Source organism: Desmodus rotundus, chromosome 2 (genome assembly GCF_022682495.2).
Source record: "Desmodus rotundus isolate HL8 chromosome 2, HLdesRot8A.1, whole genome shotgun sequence".
NCBI classification, from domain to species: Eukaryota; Metazoa; Chordata; class Mammalia; order Chiroptera; family Phyllostomidae; genus Desmodus; species Desmodus rotundus.
The window spans coordinates 177,406,881-177,434,413 of record NC_071388.1 but is presented as its reverse complement, the minus strand read 5'-3'; the positions used below and the strand labels follow the sequence as shown (position 1 = coordinate 177,434,413).

At 37.9% G+C, this 27,533-nt stretch overlaps 1 protein-coding gene across 6 annotated transcripts in view; it reads left to right on the top strand.

The window, feature by feature from the left end:
- DNAH7 (dynein axonemal heavy chain 7) overlaps nt 1-27,533 on the top strand; it is a 222,195-nt gene that overhangs the window by 113,709 nt on the left and 80,953 nt on the right. For all 6 annotated transcript variants that reach the window (XM_045198088.3, XM_045198089.2, XM_053918888.2 and 3 more), the window contains 10 exons: nt 2,478-2,675; nt 4,022-4,177; nt 4,785-4,953; nt 6,935-7,061; nt 8,181-8,400; nt 11,535-12,407; nt 15,282-15,511; nt 21,106-21,436; nt 23,903-24,249; nt 25,641-25,821. In XM_045198088.3, the coding sequence (XP_045054023.2) occupies nt 2,478-2,675; nt 4,022-4,177; nt 4,785-4,953; nt 6,935-7,061; nt 8,181-8,400; nt 11,535-12,407; nt 15,282-15,511; nt 21,106-21,436; nt 23,903-24,249; nt 25,641-25,821 (2,832 nt within the window). The remainder of the gene's footprint in view (nt 1-2,477; nt 2,676-4,021; nt 4,178-4,784; nt 4,954-6,934; nt 7,062-8,180; nt 8,401-11,534; nt 12,408-15,281; nt 15,512-21,105; nt 21,437-23,902; nt 24,250-25,640; nt 25,822-27,533) is intronic.

Sequence of the window (27,533 nt, the reverse complement as noted above, 5' to 3'; positions counted from 1 at the left end):
GCTATTACAGTTGTCCCAATTTCCCACCCTTTGTCCCCATCCACCTGGTACCCCCCTTCCCTCCAGCAATCCCCCCAACTTAGTTCATGTCCATGGGTCATGCATTTAAGTTCTTTGGCTTTTCCATTTACTATACTATTCTTGATTCCCCCCCCCCCCGTCTATTTTGTACCTACTAATTATACTTCTTAATCCCCGCACATTTTCCCCCTTCCTCCTCCCAGCTGATAACACTGCAAGTAATTTCCATACTTATGATTCTGTTCCTGTTCTGGTTGTTTGCTTAGTTTGTTTTTTTAGATCAGTTGTTGGTAGTTGTGAATTTGTTGCCCTTTTAATGTTCATAGTTTTGATCTTATTTCTCTTAAATAAGTTCCTTTAACATTTCACATAATAATGGCTTGATGATGATGAACTCCTTTAGTTTTACCTTGTCAGGGAAGTACTTTGCCCTTCCATTCTAAATGATAGCTTTGCTGGGTAGAGCAATCTAGGTTGTAGGTCTTTGCTTTTCATCACTTTGAATACTTCTTTCCAGCCCTTTCTTGCATGCAAAGTTTCTTTTGAGAAATCAGCTAACAGTCTTATGGGCACTCCTTTGTAGGTAACTCTCTGCTTTTCTCTTGCTGCTTTTAAGATTCTCTCTTTATCTTTAAGCATTGGCATTTTAATTATGATGTGTCTTGGTGTGGTCCTCTTGGGTTCCAGCTTGTGTGGGACTCTCTGTGCTTCCTGCAGTTGTATGTCTATTTCCTTCAACAAATTAGGGAAGTTCTCCTTCATTATTTTTTCAAATAAGTTTTCAATTTCTTGCTCTTCCTCTTCTCCTTCTGGCATTCCTATCATTAGGATGTTGGTACTTTTAAAGTTGTCCCAGAGGTTCCTAAGCCTATCCTTGTTTTTTTGAATTCTTTTTTTCTTTCTGCTGTTCTGATTGAATACTTTTTCCTTCCTTGTGTTCCAGATTGTTGATTTGATTCTTGGCTTCATCCTCTCCACTATTGGTTCCCTATAGATTTTTTATTTCACTTAGTGTAACCTTCATTTCTTCCCTTATGTTTTTGCTGTGCTCAGTGACTTCTTTGAGCATCCTGATCACCAATGTTTTGAACTCTGCATCTGAGAGGTTGGTTATCTTCATCTTGTTCATTTTTCTGGGGTTTTGTTCTGTTCTTTCATTTGGGCCATATTTCTTCGTCTCCTCAATTTGGCAGCCTCCTAGTGTTTGTTTCTGTGCATTAGGTAGAGCTGCTTTGACTCCCTGACTTAGAAAAAAGGCATTTGTAAATTGTGTGGATGGAGCCTTAGGTAATCCCCAGGGCAGTGCAACCCACTTCACTGCTTTGTGGCTCTGTGTTGGGGGAGGGATCAGAGAGGGCAGAGTGCCACTGCCTGATTTCAGGAGGTTTGCCCACCACTTGCTCTGTTTCTAGTCACTTCACCCACTTCCTGTATGGGACTGGTGCCCTTCCAGATATTGCCCTGGTGGTGAATCCCAGAGTGGGTGGGTTTACATACGATCTAAGTCCATGTGCGCCCTTTAAGCAGAGTCTCTTGAAATCTAGCAGTTTCTTCTACTGCCCCAACCCCCACTGGTTTTCACAGTCAGAAGTTGTGGGGATCTATCTTCCTAGGGCTGGAAACCTGGGCTGTACAGTGTGGCCTGGGGCTGGGACCACTTGTTCTCAAGGGATCCCTCCCAATTTCTATCCACTACACATGAGTGTGGGACCACCCATTCCACCGCCACCACCAATGCCACTTCTCCATGCCACATCGTGTCTCTGTGCCTCTCTGCCCATCTCCATGACTCCATCCCTCCTACCCATCTGGATGAATGTGGCTTCTTTAAATCCTTGGTTGTTGGACTTCCATAGAGCTCTATTTTCTGACAGTTCTGGTTGTTATTTATTTCAAAGTATAGTTGTAATTCTCTCTGTGGTTACGTGAGGAGGCAAAGTATACCTACTTATGCCTCCATCTTGACTGGAAGTCTCAATGTTTTTTTAAAAAAAGATTATCTCATCTGAAATGATAAGCTGATGTTATAAATACCATTATAAAAGTCAGGCAATATGCAGCTGATGTTCTAGGTAGAAAAATTTTTTATATTGGTTAATATTTATTGTATAAATTTCTTTGCTCTTTAATACATTGATTAGTCCATTAAAGAATCTAACATTTCACTGAAATAATTGATCTTTGGGTTGCCATAATCAATGGTTTCAGGCCATCATAAATATCACAGCATTGCAATTTTATTTTTATTCACGTAAAAACCTAATTTTTCCTTAATTTCACATAAAATTTAGGTTGAAAAAATCAGAGTGAAGACTTTGTAAAAATAAAAACCAGTCTATAAATATTAGGGTTTCTTGGTCTTGATTTTTCATCTTTTCTATAATGGGATAGGAGTACAGAGGTCTTAAAGTATTTTATAACATAATATTCCCTACTTGGCTGTTTATTACAAACAGGGCACAGGGAAATGGGAATCGTGGTTAAAAAAATTGGCAGATGCTCCTCCAATACCTAAGGATATGCTGTTTAATGAAATCATTGTACCAACTCTGGACACAGTTCGATACTCGACATTAATGGAATTGTTAACCACCCATCAAAAGCCTTCAATATTTGTAGGGCCAACAGGAACTGGAAAGAGTGTTTATATTATTGTAAGTATTGTAGAAATCTGCATAGTAAAATGTGCATAGTATTCCTAAGAATGTTATTTTAAAAACCACCTGAAATAGTAGACTTAATGTTTTTAAATACTCAAATATTTTGATGTTGGAGCCACAGAGAATTTTTATGTAATTGCCTATTTATTTTAGAAAAATTGTTAAAGATATGATGCCACTTTATATTAGTAAATTACTGCCCTTTTTAGGTATTTTAATAAAATAGCTTGTCCAGGATGAAGAATATCATATCCCTTGAAAAAAGTGTTTTAGTTAATTATACCTGATATTTATTTTTCTCAATTATTTAGTATCCGAATGGTTACTATGTAGTAATAAGTAATTTAGTAATTTTTACAATAAAGTTTTTAGTAATTTTTAATTAATTTATTATGTAGTAATTTTTCTTAACAATTTCTGGAATCATAACCCTTGTATGTTGGTTAAGAAAATGCTAGCTGCTGTATAGATAAAACCCCAAATCCTAGTAACTTTACACAGCCTATGTTCCTTGAGTTTAGGGGGTCATATTGATCAAAGGCCAGTTCTTACCTCCAGTTTCAGATTTCTGAAAACAGAAAGCTGGCTGGACTTAATAGTAAATAGCACCCCCAGCAAACCTGTTGCATGGCAAATAAATACAAGTTTGCCCAGGGTCAATTGGACAATAAAGAAGATTAGTGGACTTGAGTTTTCCTGGGACTCCATTCTAAATGACTACAGCAGTGAGGGAACCCCATTTGTTCCCTATGTCAGAGGACTGTGCAGTGTGGGTGTCCCTTTGGAGTGTCTGAAGAATCTGCACATCTGCCCCCCTCAGACTGCAAGCATCTGGAAGCTCGCCGTGACAGTGTGCAAGAAAGCATTAGCTGAGAGAGACCCCAAGTAAAGTTACTGAAGTAGGGCTTTTGCCTGCCCTCTACCCAACCGAGGGACAGGAAGAAGATGGAGCAGGGCAAAGCGAGTGCAGGAGCCATCAGCGGTCCCTCCCTTCTGCAGGTTCCCAGTCGATTCACATTCCCCTGATTTAAGACTGTCCCTGGCTCTCATTCTTTATTGCAATTTAATCATTTAATCCTTTTGCAATACATTTGGGTAGATAGTTAAATAATTGTCCTGCCATCATTTTATTATATAATCTTTTCCACAACAGATTGAAGTGACAAAGAGAGACACACCATTGACATGGTAACTGTTATTTCTATTGATTTCATATCCTTTTACATTGTTAAGACACTCCCAGGTTAAATTTGTTTGTCAACAATGATGTTTGGTATTTATTTTGAAATGCTAAAATATAATTCCAATTCTGGTTCATTTTATTATCTCCTATTATATAGAACTTCCTTTTAAATCAACTCAATAAAGAAATCTACAAACCTCTGCTAATTAACTTCTCAGCACAGACTACAGCAGCTCAAACTCAGAATATTATCATGTCAAAATTGGACAAAAGACGAAAGGGAGTTTTTGGTCCTCCTTTGGGCAAGAGAATGGTAATTGTTCTGTTTCTATACGTATGGTACAGCGTGGGGCCTGCTCATGCATACTGCCGCACCAGAATAAGGGAAGCATTTGCGCTGGGCTTGACATCTTTTTGAACAGATTTTTTATCACAAATTTTGATTAAGAAGTTTCCTTGAAAGTGTGTTCATAGTTGTATGTGCATTAGACAACTTGGCATTAAAAACAAGCAGTTGCCCTTTAAATGAAAAGTGGCTTGTTCATCTGGGAAGTTATCTACCTTCCCAATTCTCTCATTAACATTTCCACTTAGCAGAGTCTGCTGCTTGCTTTGCTAGACCTGTAAACATACCAGTTATCTGTTGACTTATCTGAGAACACCCTTCTCAACTTCACTATTATCGCCCAGAGGTTGTACTCTCATTTATTTTAATGTATTGGAGTTGTAAAAGGAAGAAAGAGAAGGCATATTGAGAAACAAATTGTATGGGAAGATTAATAAGTCTTAAACTCTTAACCATCACTTCCCATAGAGGGACTCTATAGGATGATGATCCAATTCTTTGCCTCAACATTGTTCACACAATAGGATACTATATGAAGATGTTAATATTTTCTAATACCTCTTGTCATTCTCAGGTTGTCTTTGTAGATGATGTCAATATGCCTGCCCGGGAGGTATATGGGGCTCAGCCTCCCATTGAGTTACTGAGACAGTGGTTGGATCACTGGAATTGGTATGACCTAAAAGATTGTTCAGTGATTAAACTAGTGGACATTCAAATCATGTGTGCTATGGGACCTCCAGGTACATTTTCTAAGTTTGTGATTATTAAGATTGAAAATCACTCTGGCTATATCTAAAGAGATAGCTGGAGAAAGAGAAACCCAATTGGATGACTTGAGTTACAATGTTTTCTGTATGTATTTTCTATGTGTACACATTGTGGCCTAAGGGTATGTACCATAGTGGTCAACACTGCAAAGGGGGTGGCCTTGGTTGGGGCTATTCTTCCACCAACTCTTCCAAATCCTTTTTCTCCCTCCTTATGGGACTTTTCTTCCCATTTCCTGTCCCTGTATTCTGAGATTCCAGATCTGCGCCCACCCCCATCCCACCACCGCCAGCAGCTCATTTCCATTTCATTCCTTAAAGTTTCAACTGCCCAGAACATTCTTGCTTCAGAGACCGCCATCCTCTACCCCAATTGAGTCCCACTCTAGTGAGTCTCTGGGTTTAGACAGGCTGTTGAGAGGAATTTAAGTAGGAAATGGCCAAAAGAATTAGTTCCTAGAAACCATTTACATTTTCCAAGAGACATTTATAAACTCAGATAAATCTTTCTGTAGAAGAAATTTTGTTTGCTGGAATAAGTAAAATTGCCTGAGTCATCCAATTGGACATCTTTAATTGTTGGGTTTTTTTCCCTGAACACAAGCAAGTGTTCTATCTTTAAAAAAAAATTCCTTTTCATAATGTACCATTTCTTCTGGAAATCTCTCTGGCATTTGCCTCTGAACCTCTGATCTTTACTGACCTGTAATATAGTCTCTTTGCTGAGTCAGTAATTGCTCTCAGCTCGCTCTCTGTGTCTCTCATCAGTAAGACTATTGCTCCTGGGTGTCAGACTTCAGTTCTACTTTGCCTCTCTGCCACCCTGCAAGCCAGTCATTTGTACTACGTGTCCACTTTTCCCTGCCTCTTCAGGGAATGAATGGAAAATTAGGTTGACTCCATGAGGTATCTTTTCCTCTTAGACCCCATTTTCTAAAAACACCACCATTTCTGAATGTTCTCTGGGAGAAAGGGTTGAAGACAGAGCTAAGGTATATGGTCTCTCACCTTTCCTTCTGCACCCCTTTCATCAGCTTCTTGAACTTGCCCAGGTAAATCAGCGTTCATTATGAGCTTGTTAATACATAGACACACATAACTGGTTTGATGTACAGACTGCCAGTTAAATGCTGCCACACATTATTTGTTTTTCAGCAGCAGCAGCACTGTATAATTCAATGATAAAAACAAAATACCATTTTAAACAAACATAAAGCATGAACCTATATATTCTTAGGCCAAATATATGTTAGAGATATACATTTTTGAAATCACTTTTTTAAACCAAAGATTTCGTGATAGAGTCTCTTTAAAACACAACTGCAAGTGTGTCTATGTATTTAAAGGTGATATCAGTTTTGTAAACCAATGTGTTACATCTAAGTCAGTTAGTAAAGCCTCATGTTTGAAAATGTGATCATTATTTCATGAAAGTAAAATCATCCCCGAATTTGTAAAGATGTGAGCTGCCAGTGAAGTAGCCACATGAACCCACTTACGATGTGGGGAGGGAATTGATTAGGCTGTATGCCGAGGATGTGCTGAATTTCAGATGTGTGGGAAGGCCTGTACATTTAGTCATCCAGGTTGACCTTATATTAATATTGTGTCTTAATATTTTATTGTAATGAGGCTGTCCACAACTTACTGCTTTGGGCTATAAATCTGGAGAAGGTGGCCAAGGGCGTTTCCCTTCTGGTTGAGTTTCCTTTGGTAACGGAGCTGTGACCCAAGATTTTGTCTAATTAGTTGAACTCATTCAGATAATTCAACTAGAAAACAAAAGCTCAATTTTTGAGGGGGATACTTTTTTGATGTCAGTGTTATCCTCTTGACTTTTTGGTGGCTACAAATTTGTCCATCTTTCAAGTTATTTTACTCTCTAAAATATTAGAGAAAATAGTCTGGTATATATTAGCAACATTGTTAAGAGTTATCCTTTTTTAATATATAGGTGGTGGTCGAAATCCAATAACTCCTCGATACATGCGACATTTCAATCTTATAACAATCAATGAGTTTAGCGATAAGTCCATGTTTGCAATCTTCTCTAGAATCTTAACCTGGCATTTTAAAACCTGGTAAGTAATTTAAAGTGTGTGTATTTTTTTTCGTTAAGGTGGAATGAAATCTTTTGAAAACATCTCAACATAAATAGTGCTTCTTAAACTTTTCCACAAAAGCATCCCTAGACGAGGGAAAGACAGTAGGTAGCATCGCTCCCATCCACTGCGCCCACCTGCCCATCTCCGGGTTGTGGGAGCACAATACAAGGGAGCCAGAGTAGCTTTCTCTTTTTCCTTTTTTTTTTGTCCAAAAAGTCCTGGATTTTAGCCTAAAAATCCATACAAATTTTGGATTCTGCTGTATAATATGTTCATGTTGGAATTGTCTATATTTTCAGTTTCACCACATAGTGCAATTAATGATGGAAAAGTGTGTCAGGTTTCTCCTGTGACTTTGATGTCTCCAGGAGAACTCTTGAGTCCCCCAGGGGTGTCCATGTCTGAGTTTGAGCACTGCCTCGGCAACTTGCCCTGGGCAAGTGATGCTCCCTGACTTCCCTACGAGATGTGCAGGGCCTCGCAGACCTGAGCAGTGCAAGTCTCGGTCCCTGATGTCAATCTCAGCAAATCGTCGTTTCTTGCCCTATGCTGTGAGGATGGAGGGCTGACTCCTTGTCAAAGCAGAGGTCAGAAACAGACAGTTTTTCCAAATAAGTATTTTCCCCATGTTCTTTCTCTTTACCCTAATCATGCTCTTTGCCACCCGTCCCCCCCCACAACTTTTTTTAATCCTGGCTCACAATGTATTTAACTTTCTTTTTAACTCCCCTTTTCTTTTACTCTTTTCCTTATTTCTTCTCTATTTTTATTTTTTTTCCTTCCCTTTCTTTGAAAATACCTGTTTGACCAGTTATCTATATGCAGTTGAGAATGCCAGGGAGTGAAAAACTGTTAGTGGAATTTGTTTAGTGAATCCTGGATTTAGTTATATAATCTGGGTTCCTTTGTTGGCTGTTCTGTTCACTTATTGAAGTAGTTTAAAGCTGATTAAGTTGGTTCCTCTACTCATGAGTTCCTTTGAACATAAAATAAAGTAATGAGTGGGAAGTAAAATTATGTTAGACATGTAAAATATTTGTGTATCATAATTTTATATTTGCTAACATTTTTCTTTCTATTTAAACATGTTTTAAGTTACAAGTTTCCAGATGATTTTCTAGACTTGACCACACAAATCGTAAATGGCACGATGGATCTGTATAAAGAAGCAATGAAGAACCTGTTGCCCACCCCGGCTAAATCTCACTACTTGTTCAACCTCCGTGACTTCTCCCGCGTCATCCAGGGCGTTTGTTTGTCAAGGCCAGAAACAATGGAAACCAAAGAAGTGATTAAACGTCTTTGGGTTCATGAGGTAAATTTCCATGTTACTGGAATATGATTATGCAAGAAATAAAGATTTTATCATGCCAACACCTGGTCAAGAAGGAATATTCAGCAATTTACATTGTTGAAATGCATTCAGCTATTTGGCATTACAAAGGTTAATAAGATAACTTTTTAAATATTTAACACACATATATATATATATTATGCTATTTAAAATGTGTGGTCTCTCATTCTTAGGAATTCCTGTTGCTTTTTAGGATATTATGAAGTGGGTATCACTTAGGGCCAATCTCCTTTAAGTGACTGAATCCTTGTTCATGTGTCTTCAAATAATTTTGTGGTGAAACAATTTTTGAGCTGTTTTATAATAAGTGAATGTATTTATTTATTTGTAGTTTTACTAGATTCCAAAAGAAATGTAAAGCACACCAGTTTGGAGAGTACAGAAACTGTATCCAAATATATTTAATTTGTTTTTGGGAAGAGGGTTGTGGGTGGATGTTTTCTTGTAAAAGTGTGGAGCGAGGGTGGGAGAGTGAAAGAGAGAATACAAAAAATAACGCATCAAAAGTAATAGTTCACCATTTTAAAAATAGGCAAAAAATATGAGAAAGTGGGAGCAAGAATGTTCTTCCACTTTCATACATAAAAAATATAGTTATTTTCATTTCTAATGTAGTTAAGAAATCCAGAAAATTGGAATGTGCTGCTATGTTAAAACCATGTGCTCTAGAGACATAAATTTCAAAAGGGCTTTAAAAAATTCTTTTTCTGTAGGCTTTTTAGACCTATAATTAAATTCCTAAGTCCTCACACCTTTTTAGATTTATAATTTGAGTTCCTAAATCCTCGCACCTTCAAATATACGTACAAGCGAAGGTCCATTCCACTAGGAAATTGTGGCCCAGCGAGGTCCCTGAAAGGGATTCTTGGAAAAACTATGATCTGCAGGTTGTTGCTTCACTCCACTGTAGGTCACTTAGGTGCCCGAGGGGAATCCATATTCTGGGACACGGACAGAGGCTGTAAGTCTGGTAGGTCACATGGGTAATGGAAATAATGCTGCAAGGTGGAAGGGGACAGAGATGAGAGGGGACTGTCATTGACTTCACTGAAGGAGTGCACTTTGTCATGGGCCACATCTTACTCTAGGAGGCACTTAGCATTCTCCATCTCAGGAGCTTTCTTTGCTCTTGATATACCTTGATGTAGAACACTCTTAGACCCATTATTCACAAGACTTCCCCACTTACCTCCTTAAGGTCTCTGATCAAATGTCCACTTACCATAGAGGCTCACTGTGGACCATTCCTACCCCCCTTTATAACTTTATAACTCTCTATCCTTTATCTCGCTTTATTCTTCATAACACCGAACATCACTGGACATCGTCCATATTTTTGCTTACTTATTGTCTCTGCTACAACAGAAGTTTTGTGAGAGCGACAACTTTTATTCACTACTCTCCCCAGTGCCTGCCAGTGTGTTGACAACTTTTCAGAACCACTGCCTCAGGTTCTTACTAAATTGCCAGCTTGGTAATTGTGTACTTGATTTGTGCTTAGGTACTGATGTCTGATGGGTGAGGTTGGTTTAACTTAGTTTCCTCTTCACGTAGAAATATTATACATGGTCTTCAGCACCTCCATCCAAGGAGGTGACTATTGGCATATGCTGGGAAACAGATTGTGCCACAGGAAAATAGCTTTGTTGGAGTATGGGGATGCTTCAGTCATATCATTGGCCTGTGTAGCCACAACTGCTAGAAAATGGATGACGCCATTACATCATCCACTTGGCAATAGTGAAAACACCGAAATCATTATTCTTTAACACCATTAGGTTGACTCCAAGGCAGTTTGTAATCATTTTAATTCTCAAATCTATAGCTTTTACATATGTTGTCACTTTATTTTTTATTTTATTATTTTTGCCATGCATCGGTGAGACTTGAAAGGCAGGCATTACTACTTTCATTTTATAGGTGAAGAAACTGATATAGACAGATTTATGTATTCCCCCAAATTTCCCCCAAATGTCAGAAATTTTGCTTACAAAAATATGGCATTGCTTGTGTGTGCGTGTGCGTGTGTGCATGTGCATTAGTCTGCTAGTGCCACCATTACAAAATACCACAGACTGCGTGGCTTAAACAGTGGAAATGGATTTTCTCATATTTCTGGAGACCAGAAGTCCAAGATCAGGATGCTGTCTGTATGCGGTTCTGGGCAGAGGTCTCATTCTGATTTGCAGATAGCTGCCTGCTGACTGGGTCCTCACATGGCCTTTCTTCTCGTGTGACTGCAGAGAACGTGAGAGCTGTGACGTTTCTTCTTTTCTCATAAGGGCACCGGTCCTATTGGATTAGGGCCCCCCTGCTTATGGCCTCACTTCACCTTAATTATTGCCTTAAAAGATTTCTCTCCAAATATAGTCCCATTGGGGGTTCAGACTTTACTCTATGACTTTAGGTGGGGCACAATTTAGCCCAAAATAGGCTGTAACCAAGGGACACTCATACCACTTTGAGGAAATAGTTGTTTTATGTAGCAAGTCTGATTACCTATATCTTCTATAGCCAGAGTATATTTTAGTAGATTGTGTTCTGCAATGAGTTACAACAAAAATAATTAACAAATCTCCAAAACAAACTTGCTTTCCAGTGAAGACATTTTCTTCTTTTCAAGCATATGTGCTTTAAAAAAATAATATGTATTAATTTGCTGATAATTTTCAAAGTGTTATCTGGCTTGGAAAAAGGGAAGATCACTGCACAGAGGCTGGGAAAGCCTACGTACCGGTGCCCAGCTCTGTCTTGTCTGAGGGACCCGCAAAGGCAGCCACTTACCTTGTCTAGTTTTGTTTTCTTCTCTAGCCCTTTGCATAACTCTTTGCATCCCTACAGTCTGCTTCAGTCCCTCCCAATTTACCTTTATTTATTGAAAACTACATGTAACTGTGTGTGATTTCAAATATGTATGATCATAGTAAAAATTTAAAATAAACATGATCATGAGTTAGTCCTGATTGCTTGGATATGCTTTTAATAAATCCCATATAAATTTCCTGAGAGTACTTTTTATATTATTTGAGATTAGCACAGAAATAAAAAAAATTAGAAGATTCAGTTCCTAAAGCTGCCTTTTAATTACGTTACAGATCCTTAGAGTGTATTATGATCGCCTCCTGGATAATATAGACAGAAGTTGGCTTATCGACCACATTCAAGAAATTTTGAGAACTTACATGAATGAAGATTTTCACGAACTTTTTCAGAATTTAGATTTTGATAACGATGGAGTGGTGGAAGAAGATGACCTACGTAGCTTGATGTTTTGTGATTTCCACGATCCCAAGAGGGAAGACACCAACTACAGAGAAGTTGCAGACGTTGATAATCTTCGGGTGGTAATAGAAGCTCACCTTGATGAATATAACAATATGAGCAAAAAAACCATGAACCTTGTCCTATTCCGATTTGCCATGGAACACATCAGCCGAATCTCCAGGATCCTGAAGCAGCCTCGTAGCCACGCTCTTCTGGTTGGTGTTGGAGGGAGCGGAAGGCAGTCTGTCACCAGACTAGCTGCCTACATGGCTGATTATTCAGTTTTCCAGGTTGAAATCTCGAAGGGCTATGGTAACTATGAGTGGCATGAAGATTTAAAAGTGATCTTAAGGAAGAGTGCTGAAGGTGAGATGAATGGTGTCTTCCTGTTTACAGATACTCAGATTAAAAAGGAATCTTTTCTAGAAGATGTCAACAATCTGCTCAATGCTGGGGAAGTTCCAAATCTCTTTGCGTTAGATGAAAAACAAGAGATATGCGATAAGATGCGTCAGTTGGATCGCCAACGGGATAAAACCAAGCAAACGGACGGAAGCCCTATCGCTCTTTTCAACATGTTTATCGAACGCTGCCGCAACCAGCTGCACGTCGTCCTTGCCATGAGTCCCATCGGAGACGCATTTCGCGTTCGTCTGAGGAAGTTCCCCTCCCTGGTTAACTGCTGCACCCTCGACTGGTTTCAGGTATTGCCTTGTAAAGTTTTTTATAGACTTTTCCTTATCATCATGACATGGTTTATAGACTCCCCCAGGAAAGTCTAGTTTTAGAAGAATTTTGTGGTCATTAATACTGTATTATTCATGAAATTACAGTACAAGAAATCATCATAATAGAATTTATTACTAGTTTATGCAGTTGTTAACCTCAGTACATCATAGAACATTTTAGGATAAATTCGTGTACCAGTCAGAGTCCTGACAGGAAAGACAGAGCACACTGGAAGGTGTCACGGAGAAAAGCTAAATGAAGGCATGCTTCATGGAGGTGTAGGCAGGGCTAAAGGAAATGAGGGGATGGTGGAGCCATCAAGCCGTGGCAGAACATAGCAGGAAGTGGTCACTACAGCTGGTTATAGAAGGGCATAGGAAGGAGAGTTACTGGAGTTTGAAGCTGTGGAAGGACTGCCTGACAGGTACAGGAACCCAAAACCTGGAACTCAGCTCCTGCTAGCAAGGAACAGAGGTATAAAGACTCCTGCCTTTCTCTTCTTCCACCCTCCAATCTCTTTCCATGAGCTAAACCCAACAGGCACTCAGCAGGAAGAAAGCCAGAGTGACACTTTCTGTAGTAAACTTGAGTATCAGGAAGCACAGAGAGGACAAGCGGGTGTGTGTGGAGGGGGGAGGGAGTTTGTGGGCTGTGGTAGATATCCCGTTAGTACACATAAGCGTTTTTGACCTTGGGGAAGTTACATGACCCCTCTGTTGCTCCATTTCCTGCTAAGATTAATTATTTCATGCAAAACATATTTACTGGACCCGTGCTTTGTAATGGTTCTTATTCTAAGAGCTGGAGATAAAGAGGAAAATGACACTGACAAGGCTTCTGCTCTCCTCGAGCTTACACTCTACAGACAAATTAGCAAATAATAATTACATCGTACAGAGTAGCCCGCAGGGAATAAAAGAAGAAACACAAAAGACAGTGCCCATATTGAGAGGGTCTGGACAGAGAGAATAAACTAGTGAAGACAAGGGGCTTGTAGATGGAATGAGTGGGCAAGAGAAAATGAGAGTTAGGAGAGCAGGGCAGCTAATGGAGGAGGTGGTAGCAGAGCTGAGGTCAGAAAAGTGGGACGGGCCAGAGCAGGTGGACATTCACGGGTTGGATTTGGATTTTATTCTATGCATGTTGGGAAGTTTTCAAAGAATTGAAACTTGGGGAATGTGACATTGTTACCAAACAGCAACTGGGGTCCTGCTGCCTGCTGCCACCCTCCCAGGGGCGTCCAACCCACAGCCCGTGGGCTGCATGTAGCCCAGGATGGCTATGAATGCAGCCCAACACAAAATAGTAAATTTACTTAAAACATTATGAGATTTTTTTCCAATTATGTGTCACAACATATTTAATGTGTGGCGCAGAGAGACTAAAAGGTTGGAGTTAAAATTCCAGAGGCAAAGGATTGGTGATAAAGGAAAGAAGTCTTTATTCAAAAGCTTCACCATTTTGGAATAACTGCTTTCCACATGAATTAGTCACTCAAACCAATCAATTAAGGCTGAAAGCTTTAACTCTTTAGTTATAGCTTTAATCATGTAAACCTTTCTATTAAGGCTAAACTCTTAAACACTGGAGTTCTAGCATTCTCCCTGTTAGTGTTAATTATCTTATTTCTATAGGGTTAGTTTACAATCTAAAACAACATACCGTACAAAAGCTACACAATTTTGGAAGAATGGCAGGCTTCTGCCTCAGAGATCATTCCCTCTAGAACACTCTAGAATAACCCTGCCACCCTCTGCCAGGCCAGCCTGATCCTAAGCTGCACCTGGAGTTCCTTCCCGCCCAAACTACTGCCCTTTGGGAAACACAAGCAGAAGCAGCATAATCATCCTCAAGGAAGAGGAGAGCCCGAGAGTCAGCAGCCAACCACCACCCCCAACCCCGAGAGCCCAAGAGTGCTGCTTTTATTTCAAGTCTTCTTGCCCACGATTCCATGCATTCTGGAGGTGTTCAGCTTCTCAGCCAATCCCATTCTAGACTGTTTATCATTGCCTTGGGCATCGTCCTCCTACGGCCCCTCCCTATTCCTTCCTAGTAATCTGATCAGGTCTCTCTGTATCAACATGACTTAATTTATATTTTGAAAATATCATTCTGTCAGCTTCGTAGAGCACATAAGCAGGGACACCAGTCAGGACACTATTGGAATATTCTAGGCACATGATAACAGAGGTTTGAACTGGGATGTAGAAAAAGAAAGAAGGGAAAGGGGTTGGAAGCTATTTAGGGGTGGTGCCTATAGAACTTACTTATGGGATTGATGCAGGGTTAAGGAAGAAGAGAGAGACCAAGGATGATTCCTGAATTTTGGCCTGACCAACTGGGTGGATGAGGTGATATTTACTAAGTTAGAGAAGATTGCAGCTATTTGGGGAAAGATAGGAACCATGTTTTGGACATGGTGAGTTTGAGATGCCTCTAAGAGAAATGAAGAAGGTAGTTTTATGTGTTTCTGGTGTTTAGGAGAAAGGATAACATTTACCTCAGAGAATTATTGGGATAGTTAAATGAGATAATTTCAGTAAAATGCACACAAAAAGAGACATTCCATAAGTTAGGTCCATTTCTCTTTCTTGCTCCTGCAATACGTACAAACAATTTCTCTAAGCCCTGAACAAACCATACAGTTAATATTACATGCACTAGCTACCCGCTCCCTGCCCTATCAATGCAAGAACTTGGGGGAAGTACCTCATGAAAGTGTTTCTCCCAAACCATCCCTCATGCTTTCCCCTCCATTCCTAAAACCCATATTGTAAAGGCCTGCAGTAGTAACAGACTCATATTAGTAACTTTGACTTAAGTGCTAAAACATTTGTAATTAAATTTAGTCATGGCCTGAAGATGCACTACAGGCAGTTGCCTCACGCTTTTTGGAAGAAATAGAAATGTCAGAGGAAACACGAGATGGCTGTATCAACATGTGTAAAAGCTTCCACACTTCCACTATAGATTTATCAACATCCTTCTATGTTGAACTTCAAAGATACAATTATGTGACTCCGACCTCTTATCTTGAATTGATCTCCACCTTCAAACTGTTGTTGCAAAAGAAAAGAAGGTAAAAATGAATTTTTTATATTTTTAAGTATGCTACAGTGGTTTTAAAGTATTTGTGTATGCAAAATGGTATAGCTATGATGTAATAGAGATTTATTTCATATATATAAAGTGAGTTTTGTTAAACCCTTAAGTAATTTACTCCACAAACATTCTTTTTATGGTAGAGAGTGAGTCTTACCCTTTCATATACAGAACCATGTTTGTGGGAGGAATGAAGGTACGCCCACTCAAAGCTGTGGTAAGCCTGCAAGATACTTTGACAATCACACTGAGTAAATGCCACTAGAGAGTAATTTTATTTTGATTATAGATAAACCTTCTCTTTAGATAGTAAACAACTGAAACCCAGAGACGGCCACTCACTGTGCCTACTCAGCTTTTCCTCCTCAAATAAACTCTCATTTGAAAATTTCAATACAAATATCAGTAAACTCATGTACTGTAGAATGTGTCAGTGTGAACTTTCTAATGTTATTTAGGATGGTTTTTACATGCAGAAAAGTTTTTTCAAAAAATTTCTTTGGTGCTAAAAATGAATATTCAATATACATATTAAAAATGTAAAAACCTTAAATTAAGCTAGAGAGTTAGCAGTTTAGAAATTTTAGTGATCAGAAATTTAGTCCTGCAGGTTTTCTCGACTGCATGGGCTGTGATCCCGATGGATGGGCAGCTGCCAGGGAGAACGATCAGATTCTTCCAGCCAAGATGGCGGCATAGGCAAACCTGGCTCACTTCCTTGCACAACCACATCAAAATTACAACTAAATGTAAAACAACCATCACTCAGAACCATCAGAAATTGAGTTGAATGGAAGCCTGACAACTACAGAGTTAAAGAAACCATATCCATCCAGACTGGTAAGAGGAGTACAGATGTGGAATGGACTGGTTTCACAACCATGTGTGTTAGAAAAAAACTCAGGAGGGTTACATCAGGAGTGAGGAGTCTCAGCCCAGCCCAGGCTTCCAGTGCCAGGAATATAAGTTCCCCACAACTTCTGGCTGCAAAAATCAGTGGGGATTGAGTTGGTGGAAGAAAGTTCTGGAGCCCCAAGCAGTTTCTCTTAAAGAACCGAAACATGGAGCCCCAGGCCTGGCATTAGCAGCAGCCAAGCCAGCAGCACACATCACCTACTCAGACTCACTGCCTCTGAGCTCCAGCACTGGGGTAGCAGCTTGAAAAGCAACAATGGCATACTAGGAGAAACTGAGATGTGGCTTCAAGGTGAGAAGAGGCCACTGTCCCTTTTCTAAACCACCTGCCACAGAGCCACAGAGGTGGCAGGCTGATGCCATTTCTGAGACTCCATCAACCTGACTAACACTGTTTAACCCACCTTGGAGATCCTCAGAGACTATGCCTCACCCATATTACGGGCCCAAACTAGATGCTTTGCCATATAATGACTGGTCTGGTCTAATACTGCACAGCTTCCTAAATCCTCTCAAACAAGCAACAGCTGGCCTCAGTGAGCCCCAGGCCTGGCATTAGCAGCAGCCAAGCCAACAGCACACATAACAGCCATCTCAGATTGCGTTATAGCCCAGACAGGGTGGCCCCAGGCAACACAGAGGTGGTTGGCCTGCACAACCTGGGAAATCCCAGGGCCAGTATACCCAGTAGACCAAGTCAGAGCACCACCCCTCTACCGCTGCACAGCTGATCCTCCGCGGAGGGCACAGGTTGGCGGTAAGTGGTCACAGCCAATCCCTGTAGGTGACTGACATGGGTAAATCTCTCCCATTGATCTACCAACAGCAACCAAGGCTGAACTACAGAAGTTTGTACTCAGCCCACACGAAGGGCACACCTTGAGGACCCAGCTTGAGTGATAGGGGAGGCTGTGCCACTGGGTCCTACAGGACATCTACTACATTAGGCCACACTACCAAGACACAGAATCAAAGCAACTCTACCTAATACATAGAAACAAACACAGGGAGGCTACCAAAATGAGGAGACAAAGCAACATGGCCCAAATGAAAGAACAGATCAAAACTCTAGAAAGAGAGCTAAACGAAATGGAGATAAACAATCTATCAGATGCAGAGTTCAAAACACTGTTTGTAAGGATGCTCAAGGAACTTAGCTAGGACCTCAACAGCATTAAAAAGATCCATTCAGAAATGAAGGATACACTAATTGAAATAAAGAGCAATTTACAGGGAAACAACAGTAGAGTGGATGAAGCTGAGAATCAAATCAATGACCTGGGACATAAGGAAGCAAAACAACCAATCAGATCAAGAAGAAAAAGAATCCAAAAAAATGAGGGTAGTATAAGCAGCCTCTGGCACAACTTCAAGAGGTCTAACATTCACATCAGAGGGGTGCCAGAAGAAGAGAAAGAGCAAGAAATTGGAAATCTATTTGAAAAAATAATGAAAGAAAACTTCTTTTTTTGTGAAAGAAAACTTCACTAATTTGGTGAAGTAAGTAGACATGCAAGTGCAGGAAGCACAGAGAGTCCCAAATAAGATGGATGCAAAGAGGCCCACTCCAAGACGCATCATAATTCAAATGCCAAAGCTTAAAGAGAGAACCTTAAAAGCAGCAAGAGAAAAGCACTTAGTTACCTACAGGGGAATTCCCACGACACTGTGGCTGATTTCTGAAAAGAAACTTTGCAGGCTAGAAGGGATTGGCAAGAAATATTCAAAGTCATGAAAAGCAGGGACCTACATCCAAGATTGCTTTACCCAGTAAAGCTATCATTTAGAATCAAAGGGCAGATAAAGAGCTTCTGAGACAAGAAAAAAGTATAAAGGAGTTCATCATCACCAAACCATTATTAGATGAAATGTGAAAGGGACTTACTTAAGAAAAACATCAAAACTGTGAACAATAAGATGGCGATCCATACCTATGAACAACTGAATCTAAAAAACAACTAATCGAATGAGAAGAACAGTGATGGAATCATGGCTATAGAGAGCGTTTTGATGGTTTCCAGATAGCAGGGGGCATGGGGGAATGGGTGAAGAGGTGAGGGGATTAAGAAGTACAAATAGGTAGTTACAGAATAGCCATGGGGATGTAAAGAACAGTATAAGAGATGGAGTAGCCGAAGATCTTATAGGCATGACCATGGACATGAACAATGGTGCGGAGATTGCCTGAGGGAGTAGGGGTGCTGGATGGAGGAGGGCAAAGGAGGAAAACTTGGGACAGCTGTAATAGCATAATCAATAAAATATAATTATTTTTAAAAATTTCAGTGATCATCTTTAAGGGGCCTTCAACTAACATTGGTTCATATTCAAAAACTTACTGAATCATATTTTATATTGTATTTATTATTTTTAATATATTTTTATTTCCCTTTTAAAGTCTGATTTAATGAATCAAACTTTCCTACTTAAATTATTAATAAATCTAGTAAATTAAATGCATACACATGTTGAGCCTTAAGTTCTTTTCAATGTTTGAATATTATCTATAAAGTTAATGAGATTTTTACTTTAAAAAAGTGTAACTCTACTGCTCAATTACATAATTTATATTGCAGTACCTCTTTTATTGAATAAATTTGACATGTAACATTGTATATGTTTAAACTTGTTACTTTGATACCTTTAATATTGTATATGATTGCCATGATAGCACTGTTTATCACATGACAGAATTATAGTACAAAATTATTAGCTATATTCATTGTGCTGTGCATTAGAGCTCTGGGGCTTTTCTATTGTTCGTTACCATTTTGTACCCTTGAGCACCACACTCTTACTCCCCTCACCCCGTCCCCTGGTGACCGCCCTTATACTCTACTCTGTTTTTTGTAGTTTTGACTTTATTTAGACTTCACATATGTGATATTGTACAGAACTTGTCTTTCTCTGATTTATTCACTTCACACACTGCCCAGATCCATCCATGCTGTCATAAATGTTGGGGTACCCTCCTTTCTCGTGGCTGAATAATATTCCATTATAGGATTTATGTTGGAACTACAAGGCTAGTCTGTTAAGCTAAGAGACCAAAGTTTTAAATAATATTTAAAAATTACTTAAAACATTAAATGTGCACAGATTCCTTGACAGAAAAACATTAATGAGTTTGATTTTTGCATGTATTTCTAGTTAATTTTAAATGTTTCTATGGTTAATTCATGATCTTAGGCATTTTGAAGCCCCTTTTCTCATATGGGCCGAATGCTGCCTGGATCCAGTAGGACACTTTCTTCTTTCGTCTGTATTAGTGGTGACTATAGCAATGCCTTCTGCAGCCAGGGTGTCATAGCTTTTCCTATTCGCAGTGGTCCACACCGCAGTATTTGAAATTATGCCGTAAGTATTTTTCCCATCCACCCAGTGAAATCTGCAACTCCCGTCCAAGGCTGCTGCTACATGATTTGGCTGAGTTTTATTATTCCTTTAGCTCTCAAGATAATTGTCTTTCTGTGTTAATCTTATGATCTTTAATTTAATGGACTCTTGCTTTTTGTTTTTTGTTCATATTTTCCCACCCAAGAGGGTCAAAAACTCTTGGAGATTCTGATTAAATTTTGGACATCACTGTGGCTTTGTTTGGCTGTATGCTCACAAATTTAAGGCTGTCCTAATTGGAAGAAAGATTATAAAAATAAAATACAAACTTATAGGAAGGTTGAAAGTAATAGTTTCCTAGCCATTTTTATATATTCCTCTGTGATTTTCAAATTCTGCTTTTAATTCTTCTTTACCGCCACTAGAATTTCCACCCTGTAGTCACGCTAAAGCCTTCAGATCTGTTTGTAGCCAGGTTGTACTGTATAACCTAGCAGCGCGTTAAGTCATCTGCCAGGAAACCAGTGGTTTAGCTAGCAGGGCATCACATGGGATGAACGAAAATGCAGGCACTGCTTCATGCTGACAGGACTGCGACCTTTCCTGTGCTGGCTCCACTAGGTTTCAACTGAAATTGAACTTGATGATCTGGTAGCATGTATCCAGTATCCTCAGTTCTCATCACTGTCAAATATTTGGCTAACCCAGAGAAAATAAACATGTGACAAAAATATGGTGCGCCCTCACTTATAAATTGTGGGGGTTTTGCATGAGAAAAAAAAGGGTCAAGTTTCATTATCTACCCTATCTATCACTTTTACCTTAATAAAAAATTCCTATTTCAAGATATTGACTACATCTTAAAAATGATTTGCCACCTTTGGCAACATTCATAATAATATGTTTTGAGCACTGAAGTCTATTTGAAAGAAATGATTATAAGAAGGTTTTAAGGAACAATAATGTATTGGAATAAACTCCCCAAGTTGACTAACTTTAGAAGCATAACATTAATTTGATAAAGGAGGCTTCTTGCCTTACACGTAATGTTTTTTGAATTTCTGTTATGTGCCTGGTCATTGTGCTAGGTACTGGAAATTAAAAAATGAGCAAGACATACTATCTTCTCTTAATTGCACACAATCCAATTTTTAGAGTTACTATTTTTTGACAAGTTGTTAATGTATGTAGAAATTCTTCAGATTACTTCTTTAGTTATACCTTGAAAGAAACCTGAGAAGGTCAAGAACACTTAATATTTTTCCTTGAAATAGGGTTCAGACCCTGAGGACTAACATTGTGTTATCTGTTTGCTTTCAGTGAAGTAATGAAAATGAAAAAGAGGTATGAAGTGGGTTTGGATAAACTGGATTCTGCTGCATCTCAAGTAGCCACAATGCAGACTGAGTTGGAGGCTCTCCAACCTCAATTAAAAGTTGCCAGCAAAAAGGTGGATGAAATGATGGTAATCATTGAGAAGGAATCTGTGGAAGTTGCCAAAACTGAAAAAATAGTGAAAGCTGATGAGACGGTAGCCAATGAACAAGCTATGGCTGCGAAAGCCATCAAAGACGAATGTGATGCTGACCTGGCCGGAGCCTTGCCGATACTAGAGTCGGCACTCTCTGCCCTTGATACTCTCACTGCGCAGGTAAGGCGGCCACACACTGGCTAGGAAACTTGTCATCAGAGCTCAAGGACGTACTTGCCATTGTGTGCTACAGCCTGTTCTGTCTCTCCCAATTAGTTCCACCATTAGTGCAATTGGAATAATTTTCAAATTGCAAAGGATTCCCTAATTCACCTAAAAAAAATAAAAGAAATACATGTGCATGACTAAGACAATTTTGAAAAAGTAGAAAGCTTCCCAAATGTTACATCCTACCGTAAGACAGCCGTTACTTCAAGAACTTTGCAAAACAACTACAGTGATCGATGGGCATAAGACCCGAATGTCTATATTGATTTCTCAGGTGCACCTTTTTCATATTTAGGCAGTTTTATAGTTGGGATACACCTCACAGTAGATGTGACCAAGTACAGTTGTGCCTCAGTATCTGTGGGGACCTGGTTCCAGGACCCCCTTCAAATACCAAAATCTAGAATGCTCAAGTCCCTTATGTAAAATGGCACAGTGTTTGCATATAACCTATGCACATTCTCCCGTATACTTTAAATCGTCTATAGATTACTTAAATACCAAATATAATGTAAATCTAGGTAACTAGCTAATATTGTACCGTATTGTTTAGGAAATACTAACAAACCACGTTGGTTGAATCTGTGGGTGTGGAGCCCATGGATATGGGGGGCCGCCTGTATTATGTCAGTATTTGCCAGTGGGCACTTTTGTGTGTGTGATACGTAAAATAATAATATGGCTTTGTTACATTTTATAATAGCATGTCTTATGTTTGACTAAATGTGGTATTAAATATTAGAAGTTAAAATATGAAAGGGAAACATTTCAATTAAGAAAGACAAAGATGAATTTTTAAAAATAGATACAGTGGGTGAATCTTGGCTAAACTGTTGGGTAGGGTAAGGGAGAGCCTTTCTTTACACCTTACTACAAAATACATTTCAGATGGACAGAAATCTAAATATAAATAGTTATATTACTACAAAATATTAGAAATGTAAGTCATATTTATAATCTCTAAATGGACTAGGATCTTGTATTTCTTAGGTGGCAGAGAAATCAGAAAAAAACTAAGCAATATTGTTTGCAATATTTAGGACCTGGATATTCTTTTGTATTTTTAATGATTAGTAAAGTTTTTCCAAAAGTTATAAATTTTAGTACCTAAAAACCAACACATTTTGTTTGATATAAACACTGAACAGAAGTTTGGAAACGTGGGGAAAGTATTTGAATTATATGGCAAACAAAAGATTAACATTCTCTGTGTAAGTAGCTCTTGCAGATAAATAAGAAAAAAGTAGCTCTGAGATCAGATAGTAAAATGATATAAGAGAGTAATTCACAAAAGAGGAAATACAAATAGTCAATAAACATATGAAAATACATCTTACCTCACTTGTATTTAAAGAAGCACAGATTAAAATAAGATTTCCTTTTTTTTTTTTTTTAAAGACTTTAGTTATTTATCTTTTAGAGAGGGGAAAGGAGGGAGAAAGAAAAGGAGAAAAACATTAATGTGTGGTTGCCTCTCGTGCACCCCCTACTGGGGACCTGGCCTGCAACCTAGGCTTGTGCCCTAGACTGGAAATCAAACCAGTGACCTTTTGATTCGCTGACTGACACTCAGCCACTGAGCCACACCAGCCAGGGCTAAAATAAGATTTCTTTTGCCAGCAGAATACCTACCGATGTTGCTAAAGACGTATGTAGTAAAACAGGCACTCTTATTTTTCTGGAGAGCAGTTTGTCAATATGTGTTAAAAGCTTTAAAAATAAAGGATGTAAAGTCTTTGATTCAATAAGACAATTATAATAGTAAAAAAACAGAGAAAGAAGGGTAGACGGGGTATTAGAATTGTGGTCCATGTCTATATGCCGAAAGGTGCAGCCATTAAAAATGATGATGTAAGCGTTCACTAGAATGAAAGGATGTTCACCGTATATTGCTATTGCGATAGGTTTAAAAACAGCATGTATACTATTTATACTATGATTCCATTGGTTAAAATGTGCATATACACTGGTGTGTAGCATATACTACATATATATAGAAAAAGATCTAGAAGAAGGCAAACAAAAATGTTTACAGTAGTTAACTATATATAATGGGATTATAAATCTTCATATTTATCATTTCTTTGTATTTCTCTAACATTTCCATCTTTCATATTATGAAACTATAAAACTCTTACTTTGTAACAGCCAAATCTCTCTTTCACATGATTTTGAAGTATACTTCATGTCATAAGTAATCTTACATAAGGTATCTATCTTCCCATTATTATTTTTAGTTTTTAACTTTTGGGGAGACAAACTTCTCAATGCATCTTGACGGTGCTTCTTCACTGTCACCATTCCTACCAATGAACAGTAAGGTTCTATACCTCACGGCTTAGTTTGAAAATAAGAACTGATTGCAAGTAACGCATAAACAAACTATAGTTTTTAATAATCAGCATGTTTTATTTCAAGGATATTACCGTGGTCAAGTCCATGAAGAGTCCTCCTGCCGGAGTCAAGCTTGTTATGGAAGCCATATGCATCCTGAAAGGCATCAAAGCCGACAAGATCCCTGACCCTACAGGTTCAGGGAAGAAAATGGAGGATTTCTGGGGTCCAGCTAAGAGACTTCTTGGTGATATTCGATTTCTGCAGTCACTTCATGAGTATGACAAAGACAATATTCCTCCAGCTTACATGAATATCATAAGAAAAAATTATATTCCAAATCCAGATTTTGTCCCAGAAAAGATTAGAAATGCATCCACAGCAGCTGAAGGTTTGTGCAAATGGGTGATAGCAATGGATTCCTATGATAAGTAAGTACTGGCAAAATGAAAACCAACCAATATGTTTTATTTTCAAGTTTGGTCAGTTAGACAATATAAAACTTAAGAGCTCTCACTTAAGGTGAGAGTAACCCCAGAAAATCATGTCTAATACCTGCTGTGTGCTTACATACTTACTGAAGAGAAGATTATACCAATTAAGTAATGTAATACAATGGCACTTAAACTTTTTGGACTCGGAAGCCCTTTACACTCTACAAAAGTACTGGAGACCTCCAAAACTTCTGATTATCTATGATACTAAAAATTAAAACTGAGAATATTAAAAATATTTATTAATTCATTTTAAAATAGCAATGAAAACATTACATGTTAACACAACTTATATTTAAAAACCTACATTTTCAAAAAAATTTATAAAAAGTGATAGTGTTTTATATTTTAACAAATCTCTTTAATATGTGTTCTAATAGAAGATAGCTAAACTCTTACATCTGCTTCTTCATTCAGTCTGTTGCAATATATTGTTTTGATTGAAGTATATGAAAAAAATAGTCTCACACAGATGTTTAGGTGGGCAAGGCAGGACCGCGTGGATTCCCTTAAGTGGAACAACATGCGTTGGACCACATTTGGAAAACCAGTGGTGTAATATATATATTTTTATAGGAGGTTTTTTTGATGATTGTATGAGAGCCATTTTATAACCTGTACACTGAGTAAAAATTACTGGTGATTTCCTCAAAAAGCAACTATTACAGGATATCTTTCAAATTCATACACAATTTTAATCATTGTACATATATATTACATGTTCTATATGTTTGGGACCATGATATACCATGTTAATAATAAATTTCAATTTAATGTTTTCTCATTTGGAAAGACAATATGACTAACTCCATTTTCCTAACAGAGAAAATAATTTAGGTCCATCCTTGTTCCTATATAGTCCCTTTTATTACCAATTACATATTTATAAGAAAATTGAATTTTATTTAAGGGCATATCCTGAAAATCAAAAATAAAAGATAAAATGACACATAATATATCTCACCTTTTCATCAGAATTAAACCTTAACAAATTAGGCTACTTTCCCCAAATACTATAGTTTACATATGGTACATGAATATGCTATTCTTGTTGGGCAAAATCACCGAAATTCCACAGTGACAACAATCAAATATTTTATTTTGGGTAAAAAATAATTACTTATTTGAAAACATTCTGCATATTTGGTATCTATTTTAATAGTCATTTCTTATGTAGCAGCATCAGGTTGGCTGATTCTTAGATGAAACAGAGAACATAGAAATCAGGATAGGTTGAGTTATAGTAAGAATATTAGGAAAACAAATTCAATGAGAGTGCACTGGAATTTTAAATGTATATTTCATTTCCCAATTTTCCTTTTTTGCAGAGTTGCAAAAATAGTAGCTCCTAAAAAGATCAAACTGGCTGCAGCTGAAGGGGAGCTGAAAATTGCCATGGATGGTCTTAGAAAAAAGCAGGCAGCCCTGCGTGAGGTTCAGGACAAGCTGGCCAAGCTTCAGAACACGCTTGAACTAAATAAAGAAAAGAAGGCTGACTTGGAAAATCAGGTATAGGATGATATAGGCAAATATGGGCAAATTGTCAATTATTGTAAATAGAAACAATGTTCATGTTAGCATATTACCCAGCAAGCCTCTTTTCCTGCTGCTCAGGAATTGGTAAGCTGTGACCCACAGGCCAAATCCAACATTACCTATTTTTATGGCCCACAAGCTCATCATGGTTTTGACATTTTTAAACAATTAAGTATTAAATGGTTATATAAGTACCTATATAATATCCTCAATTTTACCTCTTTGGTCCCAGAGCCTAAAATGTTTACCTTCTGGCCCTTCCGTCCACCCCCAACAAAAGAAAAAAATTGCCAGTCATCTCTACTTTATATTTTAAAATATTGAGCTAGATTATTTAAATTATACATCATGTTACAGGTAAGGAAATGGACAATCAAAATGTTAATTGACCTAGGTTGTTTAAGAGTTCATGGCAAAGCTGTGATTAGGACGCAATACCCAGAACAATGAATACTGTGTCCACTGAAAATGTTTTTAAGACTAAAAACATTGCTCTGATTTATATAGCGATACTGTTTACAAAAATTAACTGCTAAAGTCTGATTTTGTTCTAGAAAAAAAGTCAAAATAATTTGTAACAGTCACAATTTGTTGTGTGCTTATTACGTGCAAAGCGTTGTTCTAAGAACAGTATGTATTTATCTCATCTGTTCCCACAGCAGCCTTCTGAGGGACATCATCTTTGTACCTTTGTGTAGAAACGAAAGCATGGAAGAGTTGGGCAGATTGTCCATTGTCAACCTCTAAGCATTAAGGCTGAGATCTGAATCCAGGCAATCTGACTCTAAAAGTGTGGTACCGTGCTCTTTCCCACAGTGCCACACCGCTTCCGTCTGTAGGATATGTGCACATATTCTGTATTTGTACAGATAAGCGACATGGTATTAATACTTAGAAATGCGACCTGTTGGGCATGATTTACTAGTGATCAGTTTTAATTGAATAATACAGCAGTGTGTTGTTGCTGACTCTTAACGTTTCAACTCTGCTGTGTGTTTGAAGTTTCTATTAATTTTTTCAAAATAAAGTGTTAAAAATTGTGGTAATATAAAATGAATATATGTATATATGTTTACTAAAAATTTGCTTTAGGAGGAGGAATTTTAGCTAAAATATTTTTACTCACTAGTTTCTGATGACAACTTTATTATAGTCCAAGACCTGATTTAACATTTCAACATCATTCCAAGAATAATGGATGAAGAAAGAAACTAGGAAGACAAAAACTATTAGAAAAAGGAAAATTAAAAATGAAAAATTTTAAATTTAGGAAGTATTAAAAATATTACCAATTAAATACCTTTTGCTTTTTTAAACCTATCTTAAATAAACTGATGCAGTATTTTATATGTTTTAATCTAAAAACAATTATTTAATGTAAATATTAATAGCATTAAAAATATAAGCCAAATTCTTACTACAAAATAATATAAATGTCTCTATTTTGATCAATTATTTACTTCTTTTTTTCATGTGAATTATTTAATTTTAAACTTTAAGATAAACTCTACTTATTCTTGTCTTCTTCCAAAAATAAAGATGTTAAATCACTTAAAATTAAATCAAAATATTCAGGTATTCTACTAGAATATCGCTATTGCATGGGTTGAAATGGCTTTCTCCCAAGTTTGCTACCTTCCTAATTACCCTTTTTATTTTTTTAATCACATTACTTAATTATATAT